This window comes from Cheilinus undulatus, linkage group 5 (assembly GCF_018320785.1).
Source record: "Cheilinus undulatus linkage group 5, ASM1832078v1, whole genome shotgun sequence".
Classification (NCBI taxonomy): domain Eukaryota; kingdom Metazoa; phylum Chordata; class Actinopteri; order Labriformes; family Labridae; genus Cheilinus; species Cheilinus undulatus.
In genome coordinates, this window is record NC_054869.1 from 29,613,667 (window position 1) to 29,637,941 (window position 24,275).

Genomic DNA, 24,275 nt, shown 5'->3' on the forward strand with positions numbered 1-24,275 from the left:
TTGATAGATTTCAAAGTGTCGGCGCTAACGTTATTTTTGCAATCATTAAGTTGTCGGCTTTACTTAAAAATATACCAAAAATTAACTTGAACTCGTCCAGGCAGTTTTATCTATGTGAACCTTCGTTTAAAAATTACTGACTGTACATACGTCTCACCAGTAATTAGCAACTGAGGCTGTTTCCATGGTGATGAAACGACGTAAATCAACTGTTTACCAGCTAGCTGCTAATGTTAGCTTCTGTGAGTTTTAACCCAGTTATAACGGTAGTTTGGTCAATAATATGAGCAGATATGTCTTCGGTATTTCAGTCCTTCTTGCCCCAACATTTGGGGCTTTTAAACAGTGGCGCTCGCGTTTTACAAGCTGTATCTCCGTCGAGCCATTCAAAGCCAACTCAAGCAGCAGCAGGAATAACTGGTAAGTAACTGTCGTCTGTAAAATAGGGAAAAAAACTGTTCACTCTCTCAACTTCCAAAGCAGTAGCATAATTTAGCTTTATTGTGTTCTTCAGCTTCAATTATTGTTCATTGTCTTAACAGAGACCCATGACGCCTGTCTTCAGCAGAAATTCAACAGCCTGACTCTGGATGAATTGAGGTGGAGCAGTTCAAATCAGTGATTCTCAGCTGGTTTAACCTTGAGACCCACTACCATCTCCTTGAAGAGAAATGTCGACCTAAAATTATGGAAATTTTAATCACTCAGATTATTCTTCTGAAAAATTTGTCTGTTTACCTGGACCTGGACCAAAGAGACAAGACAAAACACACACCTCAAAAAATATCATTACAGAAGCCTGAGAGGAAATTCATGCATACATATTATTCTAATCCATTTTTCATGATAAAATGAAATCTTTAGCTGTTATGGAGAGATCTTGAGAAATGAACACAGTATTATAGGAAAATCAGCTTTGTTACTCCAAGATAAATATATGAATAATATTAAATCATAAGATAAAGACCAATACTTATTCATTATCACAGAAAATGGAATAAGGTCAAATGTATGGAGGTATTTCTGTTGTTGGCTTCTATACATCATAGACTTTCTGCCTCAAATTTTTTCCTCAAACACATCCACAAACTACTTTTTATTTATTTTTTTTATTTAACCAGATAAAACCCACTGAGATTGAGATCTCTTTCACAAGGGTCCCAGCCCACCAGTTGAGGACCACTGTTGTTTTCTTTGATTCTTCAGCCTAGTACCACATTAAAATGATTTTCAAATGAATCTACAAGATAGCAATCTAGTACTTAAACGGTAAGCTGAGAACCATCATTGTCGGTGGCTGGAAAGTAATTAAAAGACAATTTCATTTTTAGGTGGTATTAAATTATGATTGAAAAAGAAAGAAAATCTCAACTCGCTCGTCCCCCTTTAGACAGACCTGTAATGTATATACTAAAATCATATTCATTCAGTTGTTCTATTTTTCCATGTTTTATCTTTTCTTTTAAGATTTCAGGGTAATTTATTAGTACCCAAAAGATAAATTTGTTGTGCAGACTGGAGTTCAGCATCCCAGAGACAAAAACAAAAAATAACAACACTGATTCACAATTCCAGACAAAATTAATAAAAAAAAAAAAACTACCATAAAAATGTTAAAAACAAACACTGATGATTAAAAACAGGTCATGATATAGTGCTTTTAAAGACACCCATTTGTAAACAATACTTTTAGAAAGTACCAAAGTGCTTTTGAAGACTCCCTAAAATAATACATATTCCATTAAAGTTGAGGTATATCATCTTGTGCTAGTTTTGTTGAGAAGTGCTATAGCTGCAGGTAAAAAAGTGTTGAAACTCTGGATTTAAAGGATGAGCATAGTCATGGAGAACAGAACTGGCCTTACTATGCAGCTGTAAAGAATAAATATCTACTGTATAACTTTCATATGTTATACAGTCATATTTCTCACCTGAAACTTAATATGATGCATCTTGTGCATTTGCATATTTATGTGCTGCCATTCCAATGACATCACTTCATATGTGCTAAATTAAAATAAGTAAAAAAAATGTTAACATCATACTAAATACACGCATTTTGCTTCCTTAGGCTAAGGTTATGTTAAACAAAAATTACATGGTTGCAAACTAACTAAAAATATTTCAGAAATGCCTGCTTATAACACATTATTAAAAGCAAAGTTTCATATATAGCCTGTCATCTTCCAAGTTATTCCTGTGAACCCTGACCTGAACTATTTGCCCCCTCTGCTTTTAATCTATTTAACATTCTAAGGCAGGCATTTCCACTGTGTTGCAGCAACACTAAGAATACTGCTGTACTCTCCTAGAGTTTTTTTAAATTATCATTATTATTATTTTAACAGTGCAGAGCTTGATAGTCGCACCAAAGAAACCCAGAGGCTCCAGGAAGAGGTGGAACATGCAACCAAGCTTGCTTTGCAGAAGTTTGGCCGCACGTATAGTATCCACAGCTCACCAGGACAAAGCTGCAACAACCACAGCTTTAATTTCTGTGAGTCAAGCAGCTTCTATTCACATTTTGTTTATTTGATAGTAACATATTAGTAACAACAAAGATAGAGAAATAATGTTGTGCCAACTAATTGCTGATCATTTTGCTTTTTATGCACCTCAGTAATCAAGAGGTTATATTGAACTAAATATCACAATGTGTAAGCACAAAGGCATGTTTTTCTAATAATTTACCCTGAAAATTTACATCTTGTGCCGATGTCTTCTTTTTACAGATGGCTCCCCTGAGGACTCCTCTGTTCTTCAAACCCAACAACATGTAGTTACTCAGCCCCCAGTCTATGACCTAGATAGTTTTAACCAAATGGGGGCCCCAAAAGATAACTGTTCTCCTAAAGAAGAGGTGTTTGAAAATGTAATGGATGGTTGTCTGCAAAAGCTGTCTGACTTGCATCTCAGAGAGGTTCGTACTTTTATTTTTGGCATAAATCTCACTGGTGCTGTAGTGTTTGAACAGCTGTATTCTAAATTCCTTCTTTGTAATGTATTCATTTTCACTGTTCAATACAGACTCCTGCTCAACCCCAACAAGAGACACTCACTATGGATGAAGCCTTCATGAATTTGCAGACTGAGTTGCATAAGGTCCACATGGAGAAGGATGTCCTTTCTGACCTTAGGTGAACACTTTGATAAAATTTATTTGGGGTTCAAAAAGTGTCTCAAATCACTATGACCCACAGATATTTTTATTCCATTAGATTGAAGGATTCGAGGACACATGTTGTTCAGATGGAAAAGATGCTGTGCATGTTGGAGGAGCTCCAAAACATCAAAAAGGCTGGGGACCAGAAGCTGCAGGAGACAGAGCAAGAAACGTTGGCGCTTAACAGAAAAGTAGACAGTTTAGAAAGAAATCTAAAAGAGATGTGCAATGCAGTATTATCTCAGGAGAAACACTGTGGAGACAATGTTGTCACCAGTACTAAATTCACCATGCCTGGTTCAAGACACCCAGCACATCTTACAAATGATTTGAAAGAAGAGACAAACAAGCTACATGAACCTTTTTTGGTAAGCACAAAGCATTACATTAGTCGTAAATAGGGCTGAACGATTTGCGAAAATAATCTGATTGCAGTTTTATTTCCCAATACTGTGATTGCGGTTTAATATGGGATAATTTTTTAGGTTCTTCATCTTGTGTATTTTTCAACAAATGCAACATAAATCATTCTTTATTATAACCTACATAATATCAGATTGAATTAACTAGGGCAGTAGAATTTTAAAAAGTATTGTTTTGTGATTATTTTGGCTCATATTGAAAATTATAGCAACTGCTGTATTGAAGGGGATGATCATTTTGTCTATCTTTTTTTTAGTTTTGGAAAAACATTCATAAAAGAGGAAATGTGTTTTGTGTGAACTATTCTCAAAAAAGACACTTGCATGTTTGCGTAATGTGCATACAATCTCTGCTGCTGCTGCTGCTGCTGCTGCAAAAAAAAATATTGAACTGATATGTTAACATATTTAGGTTAAATAAATATTCTAACTTCTGCAGTTTGTAAACTGCAGCAGGCCATACTGAGGTTTAATCTAATTTGTGATTAATTGCCTAGCCCTTGTTGTGAATTAGACTTACACCTTTTCTTCTGTTATATGTGACTTTTCTCTGTTTCATGGTGGTCACAGGAACAGCACGGGAGTGAAGAAAGCAGTGGAGTAATAAACAAAAAAGAAAGGTAATCAGCAACTATTCTGATAACTATGTATTTTAATGTAAGATACTGTTTAATCAGTGTTTTAGTAAATCACTTTTTATATTGTATTATTTAGTGATTGGGTTCATCAATGAAAAAAGATGGGGAGGTGAAAATTGGCTTTTATGTAAATTAAAACACGTGTGGTTCAATCTTTTCTTTAAGTTTGCCCATTTAAGCTATCATATGCTATGCAACACTACAATGTTTTTAATAGGTTGAAAAAAATGCCTAATTCAAAAAAGTATAGCAGTGTTATTAAGCATTCCCTCACTCTACTCCTCAGATTTGAAGACCTGATTGCATGTGTTTGTCAGGAGATGGCGCTGTTGACTGACAAACTTTACTCATCAAAAAACAACAGCATCAACCTCAGTGCCAAGTTGGAGCTGCTCAAGTAAGTCTTTCTTCAAACCTATTTTATGCCACTTGTATCTGATAGTGTTTTTTATTTCATAGGCTAAATTAACCAGGCAATATTAAATTTCTGAAAAAAAAAAGAATATATATTACATTTATTTATAATCTCTTTGCCCAGGAAACTTGCAGAGAGACAGGTATCCCTGCACCAGTGTCAGCTCAGTGAACTTGAGTCAACCCTTGGCAGCTACAAAGATCAGGTGAGGAAGGATGTACTGTAACATTATTCTGCTAAGTTGGTGAATGTTGCTGAACTACGTTTCACTGAGTAGAAATATGCAATGACAATGAAGTACAGTAAAGAAAGTGTCAAAAGTGCCAAAGTGTCAACAAATCAGCCACATTGAGCATACCAGGATTTCTTTAATTCTAACTAAGATTATGGATGTGAACAATCAATGCTGATGAAATTGCTTTTTGATAATACCATTGTAAGGATGATAGCTGATTTTTTATGGCTGTGTTTTGATTTGCGGCCTTTATAGGTTTGTTGTCTAGAGAAGCAGCTCAGTGAGGCTCAGTCCCAGCTGGTGGATGCCCAGAGAGAGAGAGAGCAATCTGTACGACAGACAGAGGAGCTTCAGTCTCAACTGCATCAACTCAAGGTGCCACATCAAGAACATTTTTTGTATGCTTTTCTGTTGTGGTGTTTTTTCACTAAGTGTTCTGGTTTGGTTCAGCACAGTTTGTCCACATTTTTTTTTGCAGCTTAACCTTTAGGGTCAAATAGGGACATCTTGTACTCCAACAGAAGGTTGCCATAAAAGCAGGTTGTCACAGATCAGTTATTTTGATACCTTTCCCAACTTTTGATGGTGAAACACAAATAATGGAGTACCACAGCTAACCAAACTAAACTAGACTGCTTGGTGGAAACCCAGCTTTTTTGGGGGTACCTTAAATACTCTAATTCAGTTAATGCTTAAGATTTGGTGACCCTATTATGATGTGGGAAAAGGAATGAGTGGTGTGTAATTTGGTGGTTAAACAGGTTACAACACTGGTGGGAAGAGTGAAAGAGGATGTCAAGATATAGGTAGAGACTAGTTTCTTCCTCTGGTTTACTGACACTGACCACAGTGCTAGTCGGCTTCAGTTATGCTCAGAGGGGACATCTGATAAGAAGGGCTACAATATTATGATGTATTTTGAAGCCAAAAATATGACACTTGACAAACTACATTTTGCCCATTATGCGTCATGTGTGTTCGTCATTGTCCAACTCCAGGATGAACATTAAGTTCACTTCATCCTTTTTGGTTTAGAGTGGTTAAACATCTTTGCACTCCATTAGACTTAATGAACTATTACCGGGACAAGTGCTCTTATCTACAGTGTAGACCTTAAACTTTTGGTTTATAAGCGGGTAAGTGAACCAAAAAGTAAAGAGGATGGCTTACTTTTTCCATCATTTAAGCATTGTTATGACTGATAATAATAATGATGTTAATAACTGAATATCCTGTGATCTATGTTTTAAAATTAAATATGTTTTAAGATAAATACCTAGTGTAGGCGGAAGATTTCTTACCACTGCACCCTAATTTGGCAGGAAATTTGGCCACTACCATCATCTTTTAAATCCGGTCAAAGTAATATCACAGACTCTGTAAAATCCGACAGTGTATCTCTTTCAGAAGAATAAATATCATATCTTTGAAGGATGAGACCTCTGATTTACATTTTTTTTTTCTACAAAGCCTTAAACAAGTATGCAGGCTGACACACATCGCACTTTTACATAGTTTGTGAAATCCAAATTGCATCTTTATCAGAAGAATTAATATAACATTTTTGTATGATGAAACTTCAGATTTACACCTCTTTTTTTTAGATAACGCCTATGACTAGTCTGCACACTAATAACACACCCAGTAAACCTGATGCAGCCTTCGAAAAAGTGTGACTGAATGTACAAACTTTGTTTTCTTCACTTAGTGACCCAAAGGGCTAAACGTATTGTACCCTGTTGCCACTGCATGTAAATAGGGATCTTCACATTTCTAATAACTTAACAAAATCTTTTTTTCTTTTCTTTTTAAATTATAACTTTAAAGTGGTTGATTTTTTTATTTTAAAGCCTGTTGCTCATTTTCCCTTCAGTGGAATTTTACCATTGTTTTGATTACAACACTTTCTTAGTTTTCATGTGAGTGTATAGGACCAGGTGTTATTCTTCTGAAGGATTTACTTTAACCCAGAGCATGCCAACCATCCAAGAATAACAGAGGATAAAATACAGGGCAAGTTTCTTACTCATGAGATTATATTTCTTCATCCTGCTGAAAGTTTATTATTCGTTTGTTCATGTAAATATAATCAGCCCTCTGAGCGTCCTGCTCTATCCTCTAGAGGTGTGATGAGAAGCAGCGGTGTGAGCTCCAGGAGGAGGTAAAGGTCCTGAGAGGACAGCTGGAGGCAGCCAAGATGCAGCTTTGCAGAGATGAGGAGGAGAGAACCTGCCTGGAGGCCCTGCTGGAGCAGAGGGCCCAGGAGGGGAGGAAATCCCAGGAACTCTTGGAGGAGAAAACCAAAGAACTCTACCTTAGGCAGCAAAATGCCAAACAGGTAATAAACCACAAAATGATATCATATGGTGTACGAGTGATCAGAAACTCCCCGTCAGTTTTTCATTATTCATTGAAATTGATGGATTTTTCCAGCTCTATGGCAGGCTGGAGGAGGCTGAGCAACAGTGCCAGATCCTACAAGCACAGGGAGAGACCCTGAGGCTTCAGCTTGATGATCGAGAGAGGATGATGGGTGTTCTGAGGCTGCAAATGGAGAGCAGCATTCAGATGGCAGTACAGCACAGCCACACCATCGACAACCTTCACCAGGAGAACAGCCTCATCAGCAACCAGCTTAACCAGCAAAAGCAGGAGGTTCAGCAGCTCAGGGTAAGAAATATGGCAGAAAAATCACTGAAGCATGGTCAAATCTTTGAAGTACATTGTCACACCTTATAAGCTTTGTTTGAATCAACTGCCTTTTCTTGTTGTTTTGTTTCCTTTTTGTTTTGTATACACTGTTTAGGCTGAGTTAGAGCAGAGAAAGTCAGAGCTGTCTGCTGCAGAGCAGAAGAAACAGCAGCTACAGGCCTCTGTGGCTGAACAGAGTCAGCGAGTTCAAGAGGAAACTATGAAGAAACAACAGGTCACCTCCCAACTGGAGGTACAGCGCGTGAAGTTTCTCACTCTCACCGGTGAGTTGAACATTACCCACCACCCTAGACACCAGTATCCACCACACATACAGCATTGATCTCATTTAGTGATGAATAAATGAATGGATGAACTGCTTTGTTTTCATCTCATGTTGAACTAACATCTAACAAATATGAGCTCTTAATATTTAACCAGATTTGAACATACTGCATCTAAGAAGGTGTCAAAAAATTAAATTGATTACGGTACATACAGACTTTGAACAAAGTAGTGCAATCAGGCCCTTTTATTCACCAGGGAAGACACAGGGCTGTTTCTAGAAAGAGTTCAGCTCTCACGGTTTACAGCCAAATCAAATGATCTTTTTGTCCTGCTGAGTTAAATAAACAAAGAGCCATGTTTGGTATGTTTTCACAGTCAGCCAAGCCCTCTATTGTAGTGTGTGTATGTGTGTAGAAGTGTGTGTTTCTTGCCACAGGTTGTAATATATAAGTGTTTTTTATGGCATGATTTCAGAGAAGCACCAGCAGCTGCAACATCTCCACATCTGTAAGAGCAAGGAGCAGGGGGGTGTGGTGCTGAAGCTTCAGAGTCAGCTGAAGAACACCCATAATGAGTTGGACCAAGTCAAAAGCACCCTGAGGACCCTGGAAGGAGCTGATGGGCATGGTTAGATCTATGAGAAGGATTTGATTAAAAGATTTCATGTACAAAGACACATCTGGGGGAATTCCTCTTGTTTGCATACAATTTGTGATCAAGGGAACAGATTACTCTGATTTACTTTCAAAATACCATAAAAAATGATCCTCCTCTGCTGCATTCCAGCCTGAAAGATATAATCTGTGCAACAATATGTTAGTAATATGATCAGGCTTTTCCAAGATTAAAGCTCTGGAATGAATTCTCTTTATTTTGTGAACAGTGTTCTCTTTCATCTGATCACCTTCCTGCACTCTTTCTGTCCATCTTCTCTTTGGCTTGTGGGTTTGTCTCCAACGCAGGCCTCCAAGTAGCCATGGAGATGCAGAAGAAGATCACAGCCAGGAGAGAGCAGATTGACTCTCTGCAGGGCAAAATCCAACATTTGGAGGAGACTATGGAGAAACTGCTTCAGGTGAAAACATTTCTAGAAATAAAACCTGCACTTTTGTAGTAGGCGTGTTCAACTGTTTTTGATTTCTAAGCCCTCTTAAAGCTTTGACTGTTTTATTTTTCTATTAACTGTTGCATTATGAGGGTTTTTTTGCAAAGAAATAAAAAAAAACAAAGACTGTCCAGAGAGACGATATTTCTCACTTGTCAACACCATCCGTCACACATCCTATTTAGGAGAAACACCAACAGAGCCTCCAGCACCAGCACCAGCTCCAGGAGCTATCCTTCATCAGGGAGGAGAAAAGACAACTTCGCAGTGAGCTGGAGACCCTTTGCTCTAAAGATAAACAACTCAGGGATCGGATCAGCCAGCTGGAGGCACTCCTTCATAAGGTAGGGGTCATTTACACCTTAAAGCTTATTATATTATAACCAAATGATTATGTGGCCTATGGAACGGCTTTATTAAGATGGGATAAGCACACATAGTTTAAAATCAAAAGAGGCAACACAAAGGAGTTCTAGACATTTTGCAATAAACAGTTAGAATATGTTCTCACATATATACTGTATTTAAAAGCACACAGTCCTATTGGTCTTTGAGGTCAAAGTGTCAGTCATGAATGGGGCACCATTAAAGGTTATGTCCGCACCTACCACATAGCAGAGGCCTTTGCCCTTGATATAGGCAGCCGGGGTTCAAATCTGGCTTAGGGGGCTCCTTTCCTGCATGTCATTCCTCATACTCTCTTTCCTCTGTTACCAACTCTACTCCACTTTCCTGTCTACAAGCAAGAAGTCAACAGTTTTGAGTATAGTTTTAGGTATGATTTTAAACAAGCTAACAGCTCATGATCCACAACCAATTATAAAAAATGTTTAATGTGATGGAATAACATTTTTCATCCTCAAAGTTGCTGTTGTATCATTGCAAAATGTATCATCACTTCTCCCTAAATTGTTTCTATCTCACTCTGTAAGAAATAAAGAATCTAAATTTACTTATCAAGTTGAAATAATTTAAAGGCCTTTTCTGCTTCTTTCCATCTCTGCATTATTGTTTTGTGTTTTCTGTATCTACCCAAAGATGTCAGAGAGCTTTGCAGATTGTCAAGACTTCATCCAACTGCAGGAGCAAGAGTTTTTCCGTCTGAAACTCAAGCATGCCCTGGACTTAAAGGTAGAAGTTGATAATGCACCAAGAGTTACTGTAAAACATACTTTGTATGTAGAAATTTGCTCTTATTTAATTTATGTACTATTACTATGCTTTTAGAAAGTTATGTATCTGCCTTCCTCTAATTACACTTTTTATGTTACCTTGCTTTTAAAAAGAGCCAAGCACAAATGTTGAAGAATAATAATTTTGATATCCAATGCAGGAACTTCAAGGTCAGAATTTAACAGCTCCACCTGACCTGGACTTCCCGTCCTCATCAGCACTCCCTGCTCCACCCTCTTCCCAGCACGCCTCCAGCACTCACATAACTGTAAGTTAGCACTTCTTCGTATAGCTTTTGTCTTTCTCCTACAGCCTGAACCCGTAAACCACATTTGTGAATCATTGTTTGTTTGGCTGCAAAGACCTGAGCTCAGCACATCTGTTTGGTCTTTATATCAAAAACATGCTCATCATTACATTCCTGTGGCAAGGAGGGAAACCTGACTGTTAATCATTTCACTACCGCAGTAACATGCTGTTTAGTTTGTCTCATATTTTCAGAGCTTAAACATAAAAAAGATCCTGTTGCTTATTGTCAAAAACATTTTTTCTGCATGTCCTGGTGTCTTTGTTACAATGCTGGCAAATCAGACCAGTTTTTTTAATACTGACATCACCACAGCATGCCTTGACACTACCTATGTTTCTCCCCCACAAGCAGCAGAAGAGCTCTGTCAAGGAGTTCAGGTCTCTAGCCAAAGAGTTGCAAGGAGTGATTTCAGAGAACCACAGACCACACACAGAAAACAACGCCGCCCCCGGCAGCATCTTCAGGAGGAGGTCTGCACCGGAGAGAGAGCGCAGAACCATATTGTATGTTTCCCACACACTACAGGGATTAGCTCAGTTCTGAGGCTAGCTTAGGTCACATCTGAAATTCATGTGACACTTCTAAGTGAGCAGGAAGCCCCGCAGGGAGTCCATACTTGACTTGTTTCATTCACTGAGCAATTTGTAATGCTGTTGCCAAGAAATTTCATTAAAATGCCAGACAACCCTTTAATTCCTTAACTGTAGCTTCAATCTTCTAACATTTACAGCAGCACTGATGAGGCAGAAGAAATAAAAGCTGCTTCAAGACTGAGAAGAAAAACCTGCAGCAGGTAGGAAGAGAACATAAACCCAATCACGCCAATGTTTTTGTTTGAGTCTTTGAACATGACTTGCTCTTTGCATGTCTGAGAGGTGATCACATCATCCTCCCACGTGACCCCTTTAGTTCTCATGCAACATGCAAGACTCCACTAAGTGCTATGTAATGACATGTAATAGCTTGTGCTTGTAAAGAAATACTGTCTAAACACAGCGAGTCACATGTCCTGAAGACGGCTGAACTGAATGGGAATAAGATGAACAGCAAAACCTATTCAAAGAGTGAGTTTTCACAACCTAAATCTTTTTTAGGCTTCCTGTTTCTTGTTTTATCAAGGAAGGGTTTATCTGACATAAATCATCACAGCTTACTGTAACATTAAGTAAAACAGAATACCAGTTAGAACAAAATGTGAATCTTTGCAAATGTCTGTGTATGATTCTCTAACATCAACATTATGACTCTAGGCTGTGCTGTTTTGAGTCCAGCGACCACAGGAAGGTACATTTCCTCCCCACAGCTCCTCTCACTGGGTCGCAAGTCACCCGTCCACTCTCTGCTGACCTCTGACCCAAACAGCCAACAGTAACCAATATGACACAACTGACCTGAGGCTGGCTCCTCTTATCTGTAAGTTTTTAAACCTTTTACATCATATATACGCAGCTTCTACTGTGCGGTTTTTGCTTGAATATATCAGCAACCTTCAATCAACCATCAGTCAGTCACTGTTTGAATAGCGCGAATTCATAACCCAAGTTATCTCAAGACACTTTACAAGGAGCGCAGGTCTAGACCGCCCTCTCTGATGTGTCCTATTATAATAGACCAGCGTAATCATTAATATTATTACAGAGACTATACCCTATTATAAGAAGACCAGCATTCATTTATCATAGCTGTGGAGTTGTATTGCTCTTGGATTCAAACTGTTTTAGTAACAATTATAGATGAAAGTATGATACCAAAAGATGAAGCACTGATACTGTAATACTTAACCTTGCAAAGCACATGGATACGCCTGTTTCCATGTTTCTCACTGGCATATCCATCTTGCAAAGCTCCCGTCTGAACCGTTTTGGCCCGGTTAGAAAGTGACAGGACCAATCAGCATCGAGGGGCAGTACTGCCAGTTTTATCAGAGCAGCTTGACAACATTTCTTTGTTAAAAGAAGAAAAAAGAATAGCACTGAGTTGTTTTCTTTTCAAAAACCACAAAAGTTGTGTACTGACATGTCTACAGTCGCAATGGTTTGTGTTATGCAGTTCTTTATGGAGTTTACTCCTTTGGTAGGGGCGCGTGTTATGTTGCTCCGATTGTCCCGTAAAGATGTGACGGACAGAGCATTCATCCAATCAGCCTCTGAGTTGTTTTTTCACTGGCTCAGCCCTTTCTCAAACACTGTCTGTGAGTGGTTTTCCAAATGGATGTGTGAAACAAATCCATCTGGCATGCCAGGTTATGTAATACTAGCATGAGCAAAAACAATGGCAATGAAGAGAAAGATGAATAACATATATAAAGGTGATGATAGAAATGCAGTTTTAGCTGTTTTTAAGTTCACTACAAGATATGAGATATGAATACAGTAGTTATAATAATAATAATTTAGAAAATAATAGTAGTGATAATTATGTATAATGATAATTGAAACAATATTAATAATAACTAATAATAATAATAATAATAATAATTATTATTATTATTATTATTATTATTATTGCCTTGCACCATTTAACTGAGAGAGAAATCATAACAGATTCACTCCCTTGTTAGCACTCCAGGAATAGAAAGACAGGTGGTTTATATTGATTCATCTTTATTATTCCATCAACTTTCCCTGAAAGAAATGAGGCTGCAAACAAGTTTGAAGATTCTGCATGATGCACTGATGCAACTGTTACACTTGTTTCCATATGATTGTTTAAATGATATCAACTGATCTCTGCACCCTTTTTGTCTTTCAGAAAGCTCCAAAGCTCCCTGATCAGACTGACAACAAAAGGTTTTCAAGGAAAATAACAATCAGATGTACTAGGTATATCGAGCATTATTTATTCAGAATAAAGTTTGTCTGTTTTTTAAAGGAGTGTTTTTGAGTTTTCATTTATTAAAAAAAAAACAAACAAACATACTTGTTGTTATACAAATAAGGAGGAATGTCAAGAATGTATGCCTTTGCTGGCATTATTGGCAGCTTACACTTATCTTAGATGGCATTTTCAAGCACTGAGTTGAATCATCAGTTCCTTTAATGCAGACATCATACAGAGACAGTTCATACCTTGGTCTTTTGAAATTCCCCCTCTACTTGTCTACTCTTTATGTGTTTGTAGTTTGTAGTGATTATACAACCATTGACTGCAACTGTTAAATTCTTCTGTTTCAAATCATCATCCTGTCAACAAACTTAGTTAAAAGTAAAAAGGACACAGAGTGTTCTGATGTTTTACGGCAGATGATAGTCCTGATTGTGTCTCTTGGTTGGATATCAAAGTCCAGCTCCTTAGGACAGGATGCCTCGCTCCTGAAGGGGTTCATCTGTGTTGGTTTTCTTTTAAGCTGTAGGATTTAGTTCCCAGTGTAAATCTAATTGATGTTTCTCCCTTCTCTTTGAAAGCTTAACTTTTGTGAACTTTAGTCTTTGTGCTGTTTGGAGATGTGACAGGATTGTTGGTAATCACTGCTGGACAGGAAATGCTGGAAATAAAGAGTCTTAAAGACCACTGTTGTTCAGTCTTGCAGATTCAGTCACACTGATTTCATTATCCTGCAAATGCTTTTGTATCATCATTATGATGTGTTGGCTCTTTAGGGAAAAATAGCTACATAAGCCTCCTTTGAAGGCTTGTGCAGGGGAGAAAATGGATACATGGTACACTGCTTCTTCTGCGTCCTCAGATGCTGTAGCATTAAACTTATCAACAACCTGTCCTTTCTCACACACTCCCATTCGTTTTTTTATATTATGGTGTCTGAGACTTGTTTTGTCTGTATCAGGCCTGCTTTACTCTTATTTGGTATTGTAGAGGATGTCAGGTTTCATTATATTCAATATGTATTATATAATATCAATACTTATAATCCAGCATTCTTGCATTCTATTCAAGGATGTCCCTTATTGGTCTTTTTCACTTGGCTCTCTGCAGTTTTCTTCATCTTCCTCTGCCACATGGTGTCCTGTAGGCGTAGGAAGTCCGGAGGTGTCATTTCCGAACATGCCTGGGTCCAAAATTGATGCCACCTTATGAAATAACTGGACAGAACAGAATGGACTTAAATTTAGATTAAATTATATTAATACTTAGTGTCATACGTAGTCTGCTTCTTTCATGCCTCATTCAATTGTCAGCCTACTCATTATAAATAAAGGCTTAAGTGTTTGCCAGTTTATAACTTTCCAGTGTAAGCTGCTGTTGTCTCACAATTCAAGATGAACTTTTTTGTCCAACAATGTGAGAAATTTGTCTTTGGATCTTCACAGGAGCTCAGTCAATCAAAAAGACAGTATATAATTTCATTCACATTAAACATATAACAGTTAATATTAATAACATCTGAGAATTCTAAAAAGATAAGTCTGCTCTTGCCTCTGGGGTCATGTTATCCTTGTAGTGGGGGAACTTTGTTAGGGGATGCTGCATTAGTTTTTCCTCCTGTGCTGCAACATATTCTCTGCGTATCTGCTTTTGGATCATCTGTTTTGAGAAGCAAGCGTACTCCTTGGAGATGCCTTTTCTAGGCTTCTGACCAGTTTTTTTGTTTGGGGTGCCATGGAAAAAAACAGGTGAGAAACCTCTCTGGACCTCTGATAAAACTGAAAAGCATTCATCGAAGTCGTCAAGGTTCGTGGTTATGAAACCAGAGACCAAGGAAATCTTGTTTGTTGGGTGTTTCAGATACTTGGTCTGCAGCTTCTCCTTGTACCTGAGAATAAACAGAAAAAATATTTTAGACATACAAATCTTATAAAGGAAGTGGTTGTGGCTGGTCAGTTTAAGCCATTTAGATACAATTAAAGCAACTGTTAGTTAAAAGGTTAGAAGAAGTGTTGAGTTTTCTTCACTGGAGGAAAAGGTATAACAGTGTAATTATTTGGGTGTAACTCAAGATTGATCATGATATAATATGTTGATTCTTTCGCTCAACAATATCTGTTAGTATTTCAGAAATGGCTATTTGATTCAGTTCAATTCAATGGCTTGTGATAGATCTTACTGTTTTAAAAACCTACTACCATCTGTGAAATGTTTATCATGTCACAGAAAACAACCAAAACTTGCCATTTTAAATACTGACTGTTCAAAACTAAACTAAACGTTGTTTTCAAGAAACAAAGAAATACACATATTGTCTGGCCTTGCTTGAGAGACTTGTCAATGATCATTTGAAACAAACCTAGTTGAATCTCCTTAGTAAATTAGGAAAAGCTTATTTATTTGGTAGGCTTCTAGATGCCTTCTAGGATTTGTAGTAACTTACCTCAAGGCAGCTAAAGGCATGTTAGGGACATTTTAATGTCCTCCAGTCTGCTCATTCTAGCTACCTGCCATTTACCTTGTTGGGCGTGGATGGCAGTAAGGTAGCTAGGCATAGTTTTTGCCTTTCAGGCTGCCAATGTGTATGAACTACCTTCCCAGGCAGCCTGTTGGTTATGGATAACTGACAGGGGCCAAGGGGCTGCCTAGCAGGTAGTTAGTATATGTGTTGTCTGGAAGGAAAGCGCTAACTATGCCTATCTGCCTTACAGTTATCCACAGCCAATGGGCTGCCAGGCAGGTAGCCAGTACACATGGGCAGCCTGGAAGGCAAAAACTCTGCCCAGCTCCCTTACAGTCATCCACAACCAAGCCACCTGGCAGGAAGCAGTATAAGCAGCCTGGGAAACATTAATATGTCCCTACTATGTCTGTAGTCTGTAGCTAATACAGAAGCTAGCAAGCAGGTTAGTTTAATTATGTAGTGAAGCACACTTGCTTTATACGATGACTGGTTATTGGATGAGAGGTTAAGTTCATGATATCACCTGATTGGAAGGCGGTTGGAGGGTGGGATGCCTTCTAGACAGCTGCTGCCTTCCAGGCAAAATTGAGGGCACAAAATGCCATCAAACCATTCATTGTGGAATTGATTATTTCAGTTACATCTCTAACAATTGGTTCCAATCAGAAGTTTTCAATCACACAATAATTACTTATCTAAAAAATTTACAAAACACCCAATTTTTATGATCATATATCATTTAAGTCTGAAAATGCAATAAAACCAGAGGCCTGGAGTAAATATAACTTCCACCACTGGTTTAGTGTGAACTACAAGTTGAGTAGGTACTATTTGACCTGTGGATTTATAGATTACCAAGAGTCTACCAGCCACAAATAAGGTCACAAAAGGTCCCTGTGTTATTGATACTTTGCCCAACAGTTACAGCCTTAATCATATAATCAGTACAGTGATTTCAAATGCACACTGACTTAAAGATTGTGTTTGTGAGCTGATATTGTGCATGGTTGGAAATTTCAAACTGACAGTATGAATAATAAAACAAGTATTTAAAGAACAACTAAACCTTGCTCTGGCTGAGAGGCTTTACTGTTAACTCAGGAAGTGTGTCTCTATTTAAACCCCATGCCCGTTGGGCCTCGTATCATCTTTTTATATCCTCCTTTATGTTTTGCCAGTTGGACACTCAGCCTGCGCTTTGTGAAGATAACTCATTGTTTCATATCTCTGACCAAAACACAGATGACAATTTATACTCTCCAGTGAGGGCCTGGTGATAATTCAGGATTCTTTGATGTGCTGTCTCATAACTTGGAACCAGATAGGAGGGCATTCTCGTGCATAATTTATCTTTGTTTAAGACCTCTACCATCCAAAATTATCTGAATTTGTACTGCTTTGTTGTAAGAAAAGATAATAGTTTTGACATTGTTTTTTCTGGGGACTAATCAGACCCCCAAGGTCATTGTAAGTGACCCTTTAGGTAGACTACTTATGTAGTGCATATTGGTGTGCAAGGAATACATATTGAGAAGACATTTGAAGAGATCTTATTTAAGGGCAACTTGTGCTTATTTTCCCATTCTACCATATGGACCATGAGACTGACAGGTGGATTGGGGCCGGTTGCATTGGCAAAATTGCAGTCATTGCAGAATTGCAGTTGGCTGAAGCTATAAAATTATTACACTGTATGTCATTCAAAATCTCCCTGACCTTCAACAGGATTTTTTTTCAGGAACTGGCTGTCGTTCCAAACTAATTGAATAGCCCCGGTCTAAATGAAGGAGTTAGGAGATATTTATCAACAGCGGTATTTGTACAGTATATCAGTTATATGTTTTATCTTATCTATCCCGGCCTCCTCCACTGAATTCTGAATATCTCTCTCTCTGCCTCCCTACATTACTCACCCTCTGGTTCAGTTGAGGTAAACCACAATATCAGTTGAAGACTGACCTTAATTATAAGTTTAAGATGTCAATAATTAATCTATGTGGGCTAATCTAAGAACAACCACACCCCTTATCTTCTGATAAATTTAGTGACTTTTTTGTAAAAGTCTAAAATTACTAGGCATAGGCTTGAAATCATAGTGAAATGTATCTAATGTCTTAAGAAAACACCTCAACAGTAGCTTTAGTAAATTTACTCAGAGTAAAACAGATAAGAAGCTCTGAAAAGTGTTAGAAGAAAATAGGCTTACTGCTCTGTGATGAGCCAAACAGGATGCTACACTAACCTGCAGAAAAGATACAGCACTGACCAGCAAGGAAATCATGCTGGTCAGTGCTGGATGGACTCTGGTCAGTGCTGGTTAAATGCTGGCCTATGTTACTTTGATGTTGGCCAATGCTGGTTAAATGCTGGCCTATGTTACTTTGACGTTGGCCAATGCTGGTTAAATGCTGGCCTATGTTGCTTTGATGCTGGCCAATGCTGGTTAAATGCTGGCCTATGTTACTTTGATGCTGGCCAATGCTGGTTAAATGCTGGCCTATGTTACTTTGATGTTGGCCAGTGCTGGTTAAATGCTGGCCTATGTTACTTTGATGTTGGCCAATGCTGGTTAAATGCTGGCCTATGTTGGTTTGACGCTGGTCAGTGCTAGTTAAAAGCTGGCCTATATTGTTTGACGTTGGCCAATGCTGGTTAAATGCTGGCCTATGTTGCTTTGATGCTGGCCAATGCTGGTTAAATGCTGGCCTATGTTACTTTGATGCTGGCCAATGCTGGTTAAATGCTGGCCTATGTTACTTTGATGTTGGCCAGTGCTGGTTAAATGCTGGCCTATGTTACTTTGATGTTGGCCAATGCTGGTTAAATGCTGGCCTATGTTGGTTTGACGCTGGTCAGTGCTAGTTAAAAGCTGGCCTATATTGTTTGATGCTAGTCAGTGCTGGTTGAATGCTGGCTGATGTTGGTTTGATGCTGGCCAGTGCTGGTTAAATGCTGGCTTATGTTGGTTTGATGCTGGCCAGTGCTGGTTAAATGCTGGCTTATGTTGGTTTGATGCTGGTCAGTGCTGGTTAAATGCTGGCTTATGTTGGTTTGATGCTGGTCGCTGGTTAATTGTTGGCCTATGTTGGTTTGATGCTAGTCTATGCTCATCTGAATGTCCATGATGGTTTGGGGCCGGTGAACCAATGGGCATCATTACTGTAATAAACGGTCTTATTTACAACATATACAGTGCTAAACAAATTTATTAGACCACTAACCCTAACCAAAGTAAGGTTTATACCACAGCTGCCCTAAATTAACAGCATTGGTAATTACCAAAATCATTTTTTATGTTTCTACAATGGTTAATACACCAATATGTTGAAGGTCTTTAACCCAAATGATGTTTTTAATGCTAAAATATAATTAGTATTGTTATCCGTGAATTTTCAAATTTACTGATTTACAAAAAACTGAAAAAATAGTAAAGCACATTAATATTTCTTGATTAAAATATCAAATTATAGTTATTTACTTGAATTCCTGAACAGAAAAATTTGTTTTAGTGGTTGAATGTTATGCTTGATTCATTTCTGAATTCTCAGAGAAGCCCAGTGAGCCGGCTCAAATTTGGGTGAATTCAGTTTGAAATTCCTCATTCCTGTTCAAAATGGTAAAACACGGAGAGCTCACTGAAAATGAAAGAGTCAGCATTAAAGTACTTCATGATGCTGGATGGTCTCAGAGACAAATATGACAGGTGGTCTAATACATTTTTTAAGCTCTGTATTTTTTTCATTAACCAACCCCATTTATTTTCTCTAAAAAACAGCTTCATTAATCATATCAAATTATTATTCTGAAATTATTTCATTCTATCCTCAGTAGTATAGTAGTTCCATCACTTGAAGCATTTTTTTAAACAAGGTAATGCATACAGTACATAAAACATTGACTTTCATTCAATTGTGAGATATTTGCCCTTTATCCTTATTATCCTTCCTAGACCTCATTAATAAAAAAAAAATAACCCCATTCCAATATATGAAATATCCCCAACAAAATCTAGCTCTTCTGACAACAGTGAAGTTCCTGTATTTGTTACCACACATATGCAAATCAAACAAACTTGATGAAACAGAAGCTAAATTTCACTTACCATGGTAAAAAAGGGCATGTTTTACCATTATCCATGGTTTAATGCCTGAGCTGTTTATTTAAGGAAGTTTATTCTAAGAAGAAAACGGATGAAATGTTGATTATCTAAAATCCGATTGCACTGCAGACTAAAATCTGGCTCGTGAACTCTACAGAGTTGCTTTGTTTGGTGGTAACCATGACAACAGACAACAAATCTCAATGGTCTGGATAAAGACATCCTTGCTTGTGGAGAAAGGGGGAGTTCTTGGCTATATGTCCTCTGAGTCTGACTATATGTTGTGTTACTAAAGATAGGTAAGTGCATTAATAGAGTGAATACATTTATGGTTACAGCTGTTGCCCACCATGCTTGACATTTAGGTCTATCTCCATGTAGCCTACATGTAGACATGGAGCAGGCCAACTGTTTATTTTCCTGCTTTATGAGTGCATAAATCAGAAATCACTTTCTCAAAGATTTGTTAGATATGGAAGTCTAAACTTCCTGTCTGCATGTGAGGGAGCCTCATACTGTGATGGTTTGTGAGCACTAGGGGGCTCTCCTTGTTAGAAAATTGGATGATTAGTTTCATGCCAAACTGTAATCACAGTTCATTGGAACTTTGCATTAGCAGAATTTAAAAAACTAACTTCATTTCATTGGTAGAAATATAAAGCATTTCAGTTTGATAAAAGTAGCCAAACTACAATGCAATAGAAACCTTTAATCCATAACTTCCCTTTGGAAAAAGTTTAAAAGCTGCCAAAATCAGATAACACTTTTTGGTAAGAAACAGTACTAAAGTAAATGTATTGCATTCCATTTCTGCGTAATGTACCTTTATTTATGCTTAGCTGCTATAGTGTCGATCTAACTGTTCTTACAGGCAGTTTCCAAAATTCACTGTTATCATGTGAGAGATTCTGGAAAATGTCTGAAATGACTGTTGCATCACAAAGTGAATATTGCTGACTGATTGAATCACATGTTCCCCTCAGGGCTGATAAATTAGCTAATTAGCCCGAGTTCAGGTCCCCAAACTCTCCTGCTGTTTAAACAACAGGGAAATCACTGCAGGGACAGAGGCACTACTGTTTCCCCTCTTTCAATGCTGATGAGCCTTATTTATAGAAACAAACTAACTTGGTAAACAGTTTGAATGCAGCCAGTGAACTGTCTAATGCGCTGTTACAGTTTGTTTGCCAGCAACACAGCAAGTTCTAAATGCAGCCATAAAGCATGGACATTTGAAGATACATGTGAGATTTGAAACTATAAAAGGCAGTCAGAACCATCAATGTTATGTTATTTGCATTAATTGTTGCTATGATTTTGTAGTTTATAGTTGAAACCAATTTTTTTATGTATGTAGGTGTAAAAAAAAGAAAAAAACCTCAGATAGTTTGACTCCAGTAACTTTAACTTCTAGTTAGATTTATACTGCTGCTTCTGTGGCCTTTTAATAGATTTGTTTATCACTCCTAAACCTCCTCCTCTTGCCTATAGACTCCTCGTGCTGTCACAGGATCGCTCTGACGTTCTGACATGATGCAGCAGAAGCAGCAGCTCTGAATGGATAATGTAGCCATGGCTGTGCTGCGTCAGTGTGGCACCATTTCTCTGAGGAATTTCCAGCTTCTCATTGAAGATGGGACTTCACTCATGTGACCCTGTGACAGCCAGCAAAGTGTTTTAACAGCTTTCCCCCACATACCTTAGTCAGACTGGGTGACATACAGTGGCCTGCAGAGGCCAAATGTCAGTTTAAGGCCTTTTGCTTCTTTTTTTGTCAGCTGATGATTTGAGTTTCCTGTGACATCAAGTACAATATCCATTGAAGGATTTACTTAAATCTAAAGTCTTTATTTTGTGTGCATTCTTGCAAATACATGCTTTAGACTTTCTGTCATTTTGTATCTAAATGAATGGCTTTTTCACATGGGATCATTAATGGCTCTATAGCAGCTCTGTGTTCTGCAATTTCATGAGTCCTGCTCTCCTACGGCTAATGGTGATTTATTCCTGCTTGGATAAACTCTTACACATGGTGGGTATGTTATAAATAAAGCTGCCTCTCAGCTCCTTCAAAGTTTATATTTACAAGGAGCTCACAAGGAGCTCTTTTTTTTTGCCATAACCTTATCTGTGTACTTGATTGCAGCGAGGAAATGCCTGAAACTCTGTTTACTTCAACCTTTACATGCTGCACCTTACTTTCCTCTTCAGTAGGATTTCCTTCTCAAGCATCCTGATGCATAAATATTGAAATACGACTCCTGGGTAACATGGTATTGTCTTCAAACAGCTCTCTAAATGGTTGCCTAAGATGGCCTGACTTGGGAAAGCTCAGCCCCTTTAGGAAAAAAAACCTGAGAGTAAATATTAGGCTGTGCATAACTTCTATCTACAATGTGTTTTACACATGCAAACTTTATGGCATTGTGTTTCCAGATAACACTGAAGTCTCTTAGTGCAAAGTAGTGAATGCACTTTGCAAGACAAATAATTTAATGTTTCCTAAACAACAAAACTATTTTAAAGTTTTTTAAATTTACATTAATCTCATGCAGAAGGTGTATTGGAAAGGGAAGCCACTCCAGAGTATTTGTTTGGTGACGTGTGTTCTTGTATTTGCTTATTTATTCCACACATGCACATTCAAATATACAAAAAACAAAGCAACAGTACAACATTAATTTTCCTCCAGAGACTTTCTACTTCTCATCGAGAGGTTGAGCACAATAGAGGGAAACTGGTGTGATACACAGGAAATGTTTTTGTTTATGGTGAAATTCAGAGGCTTTGGCAGCACGCTGGCTTTCCAGTGAAAAGGACCCTACGGCCATTTTTAACTGTCTTTTGCAGCCTTTAGGATGTGAAGCAGCAGTAGAAAACAATGCATCAGAGAGCATGTGCTGAGCTGCCCAACATATTATCTGTACAGGATGTGATACAGGTGTGGCAACAAAAGCTCCCCCTCATCTTTAGTGCCATTTGACCAAGGTATTTTTTTTTTAGGTGGAGAAGATTTCTAAAGATATTCCGTATCAAGCATCACACATCCTATTTAAAAAGACAGAATAGAAAATGACAGAATATTCTTGAAATATTTCCCTGAAGATAAGATAAGATATTCCTTTTTAGTCCCACAAGGGGAAATCCCAAAATAAATGTTTTTACAAAAGAACAGTGTGATTTAGGGCGGAAACAGTTGAATTTGACCCGACTTTACACATTCATCATTTTCATTTTTGGTTAAATTTAGGTTTGATTTTTGTTTGAATCCCTCAAAATTATCTCCTTTTTCACATTTCAGACAGATTTAACTTAAATATCTGCTCTGTACATTTCTAAACATGATTATCAATCGCCAATATTGTGGCTTGAATTTTCCTGTCAAAAAACTGATAAATCTGAATTCTCATCACTTTGTCACTGGATTTTCTTTAACCAAATCATAATGATTTCTCAATTTGAAGGCTTACACCTGTCACTATTTATGATGAACGAAATTGTGCACATGACTGTATTTTAACCATCCTAAATAACTTCTCATGGCTTTCCTTATTATTCACTCCTACCAGAATTTGGCCTCACAGAGCCAGCGTGCAGGCTATATTGTGTGCTGGCCTTGTCATTCTATACACAATGCAAAGATTGTTGCATAACTTCCCTCATGCCGACCCACATCAGGGCCAAGTGGGGTCACTGTGATAAAAAAAAGTCTTGGAGAACACTTTTCTATGTAAAATTCTGGAAATCAGCAGTATTATTTCCTGTTGGTGTACAGTGGTGTTACAGCAGGCTTCTTAAATTAACACTTCATTGCTCTGTGAGGGAACAATGAGCTGCTGTCTCCTCTTACAAAACAGATTGGTTGAATGGTGGGAAGTAAGCCACACCTAGCTGAACAAAAGTACTCTATGGTCAGTTTAGCACTTAACTGCTGTTGAGTAAATAAACTAGAAAGTCATACCATGAGAAAATAGGTACAAAAAATACAATGACTTAGAAAAATAGAGGTTTTTAGTTCATGTAAAGGACTAATTTAAACCTCCTAAGGAGTTTGAGATGTATGAAAGAGTGAAGATGACACTGATGCCTCTATATGATCCACAAAAGTTACCATAAGAAGAAAACAGATTCCTAGAAAGTTAATTTATATGCATTTGAACACAGTGAGTAGGTGTCAGATAAGGTGACCAGCAGCACACTGTTGAATAATCCCTATAATGAGGTTCCCCATGCCAAGCATTGTGGGATGCAAATTTGACACTTAATAATAAAGAAGGATGAGGTTTTGTCAGCATTATGTTGTACATGCATACATAAACAGAAAGTTTCTCACTGGTGCTTTAACAAAAAGTACTTTCCTACAAAGATGTTAAAGCTTGTGTGCCAATTAAGCAGGGGTCAAAAGTAACTCACATTACTCAAATTACTGTAATTGAGGGGGTTTTTTTG

General features: G+C 37.8%; 1 protein-coding gene across 3 annotated transcripts; it reads left to right on the forward strand.

The window, feature by feature from the left end:
- The first annotated feature begins 11 nt into the window (after window positions 1-11).
- On the forward strand, window positions 12-14,464 carry LOC121509986 (coiled-coil domain-containing protein 158-like). 3 transcript variants are annotated; one of them, XR_005991910.1, is made up of 24 exons: window positions 12-420; window positions 543-600; window positions 2,349-2,497; window positions 2,733-2,920; window positions 3,028-3,137; window positions 3,219-3,531; window positions 4,156-4,205; window positions 4,510-4,620; window positions 4,762-4,843; window positions 5,129-5,248; window positions 6,996-7,211; window positions 7,307-7,543; window positions 7,680-7,848; window positions 8,327-8,479; window positions 8,815-8,927; window positions 9,143-9,301; window positions 9,996-10,088; window positions 10,291-10,398; window positions 10,789-10,943; window positions 11,171-11,233; window positions 11,437-11,504; window positions 11,691-11,853; window positions 13,192-13,262; window positions 14,374-14,464. XR_005991910.1 is itself a non-coding variant. In XM_041787832.1 (23 exons), exons 1-22 carry the CDS (start codon window positions 294-296, stop codon window positions 11,810-11,812), a joined length of 2,964 nt encoding a protein of 987 aa, XP_041643766.1. In that variant the 5' UTR covers window positions 12-293; the 3' UTR covers window positions 11,813-11,853; window positions 13,192-13,310. The 3 variants fall into 3 exon arrangements, 1 of the variants encoding a protein (XP_041643766.1); XR_005991909.1 differs by having other exon boundaries at window positions 10,792-10,943; XM_041787832.1 differs by lacking the exon at window positions 14,374-14,464 and having other exon boundaries at window positions 13,192-13,310.
- The last annotated feature ends 9,811 nt before the right edge of the window (window positions 14,465-24,275 follow it).

Bases quoted from the DNA above. Each gene is read 5' to 3' on its own strand.
- LOC121509986 (XM_041787832.1), top strand. From the start codon at position 294: ATGTCTTCGGTATTTCAGTCCTTCTTGCCCCAACATTTGGGGCTTTTA. The intron at 7,849-8,326 runs GTGAGTTGAACA...GCATGATTTCAG, and splicing joins GAAGTTTCTCACTCTCACCG to AGAAGCACCAGCAGCTGCAA. The intron at 9,302-9,995 runs GTAGGGGTCATT...ATCTACCCAAAG, and splicing joins TGGAGGCACTCCTTCATAAG to ATGTCAGAGAGCTTTGCAGA.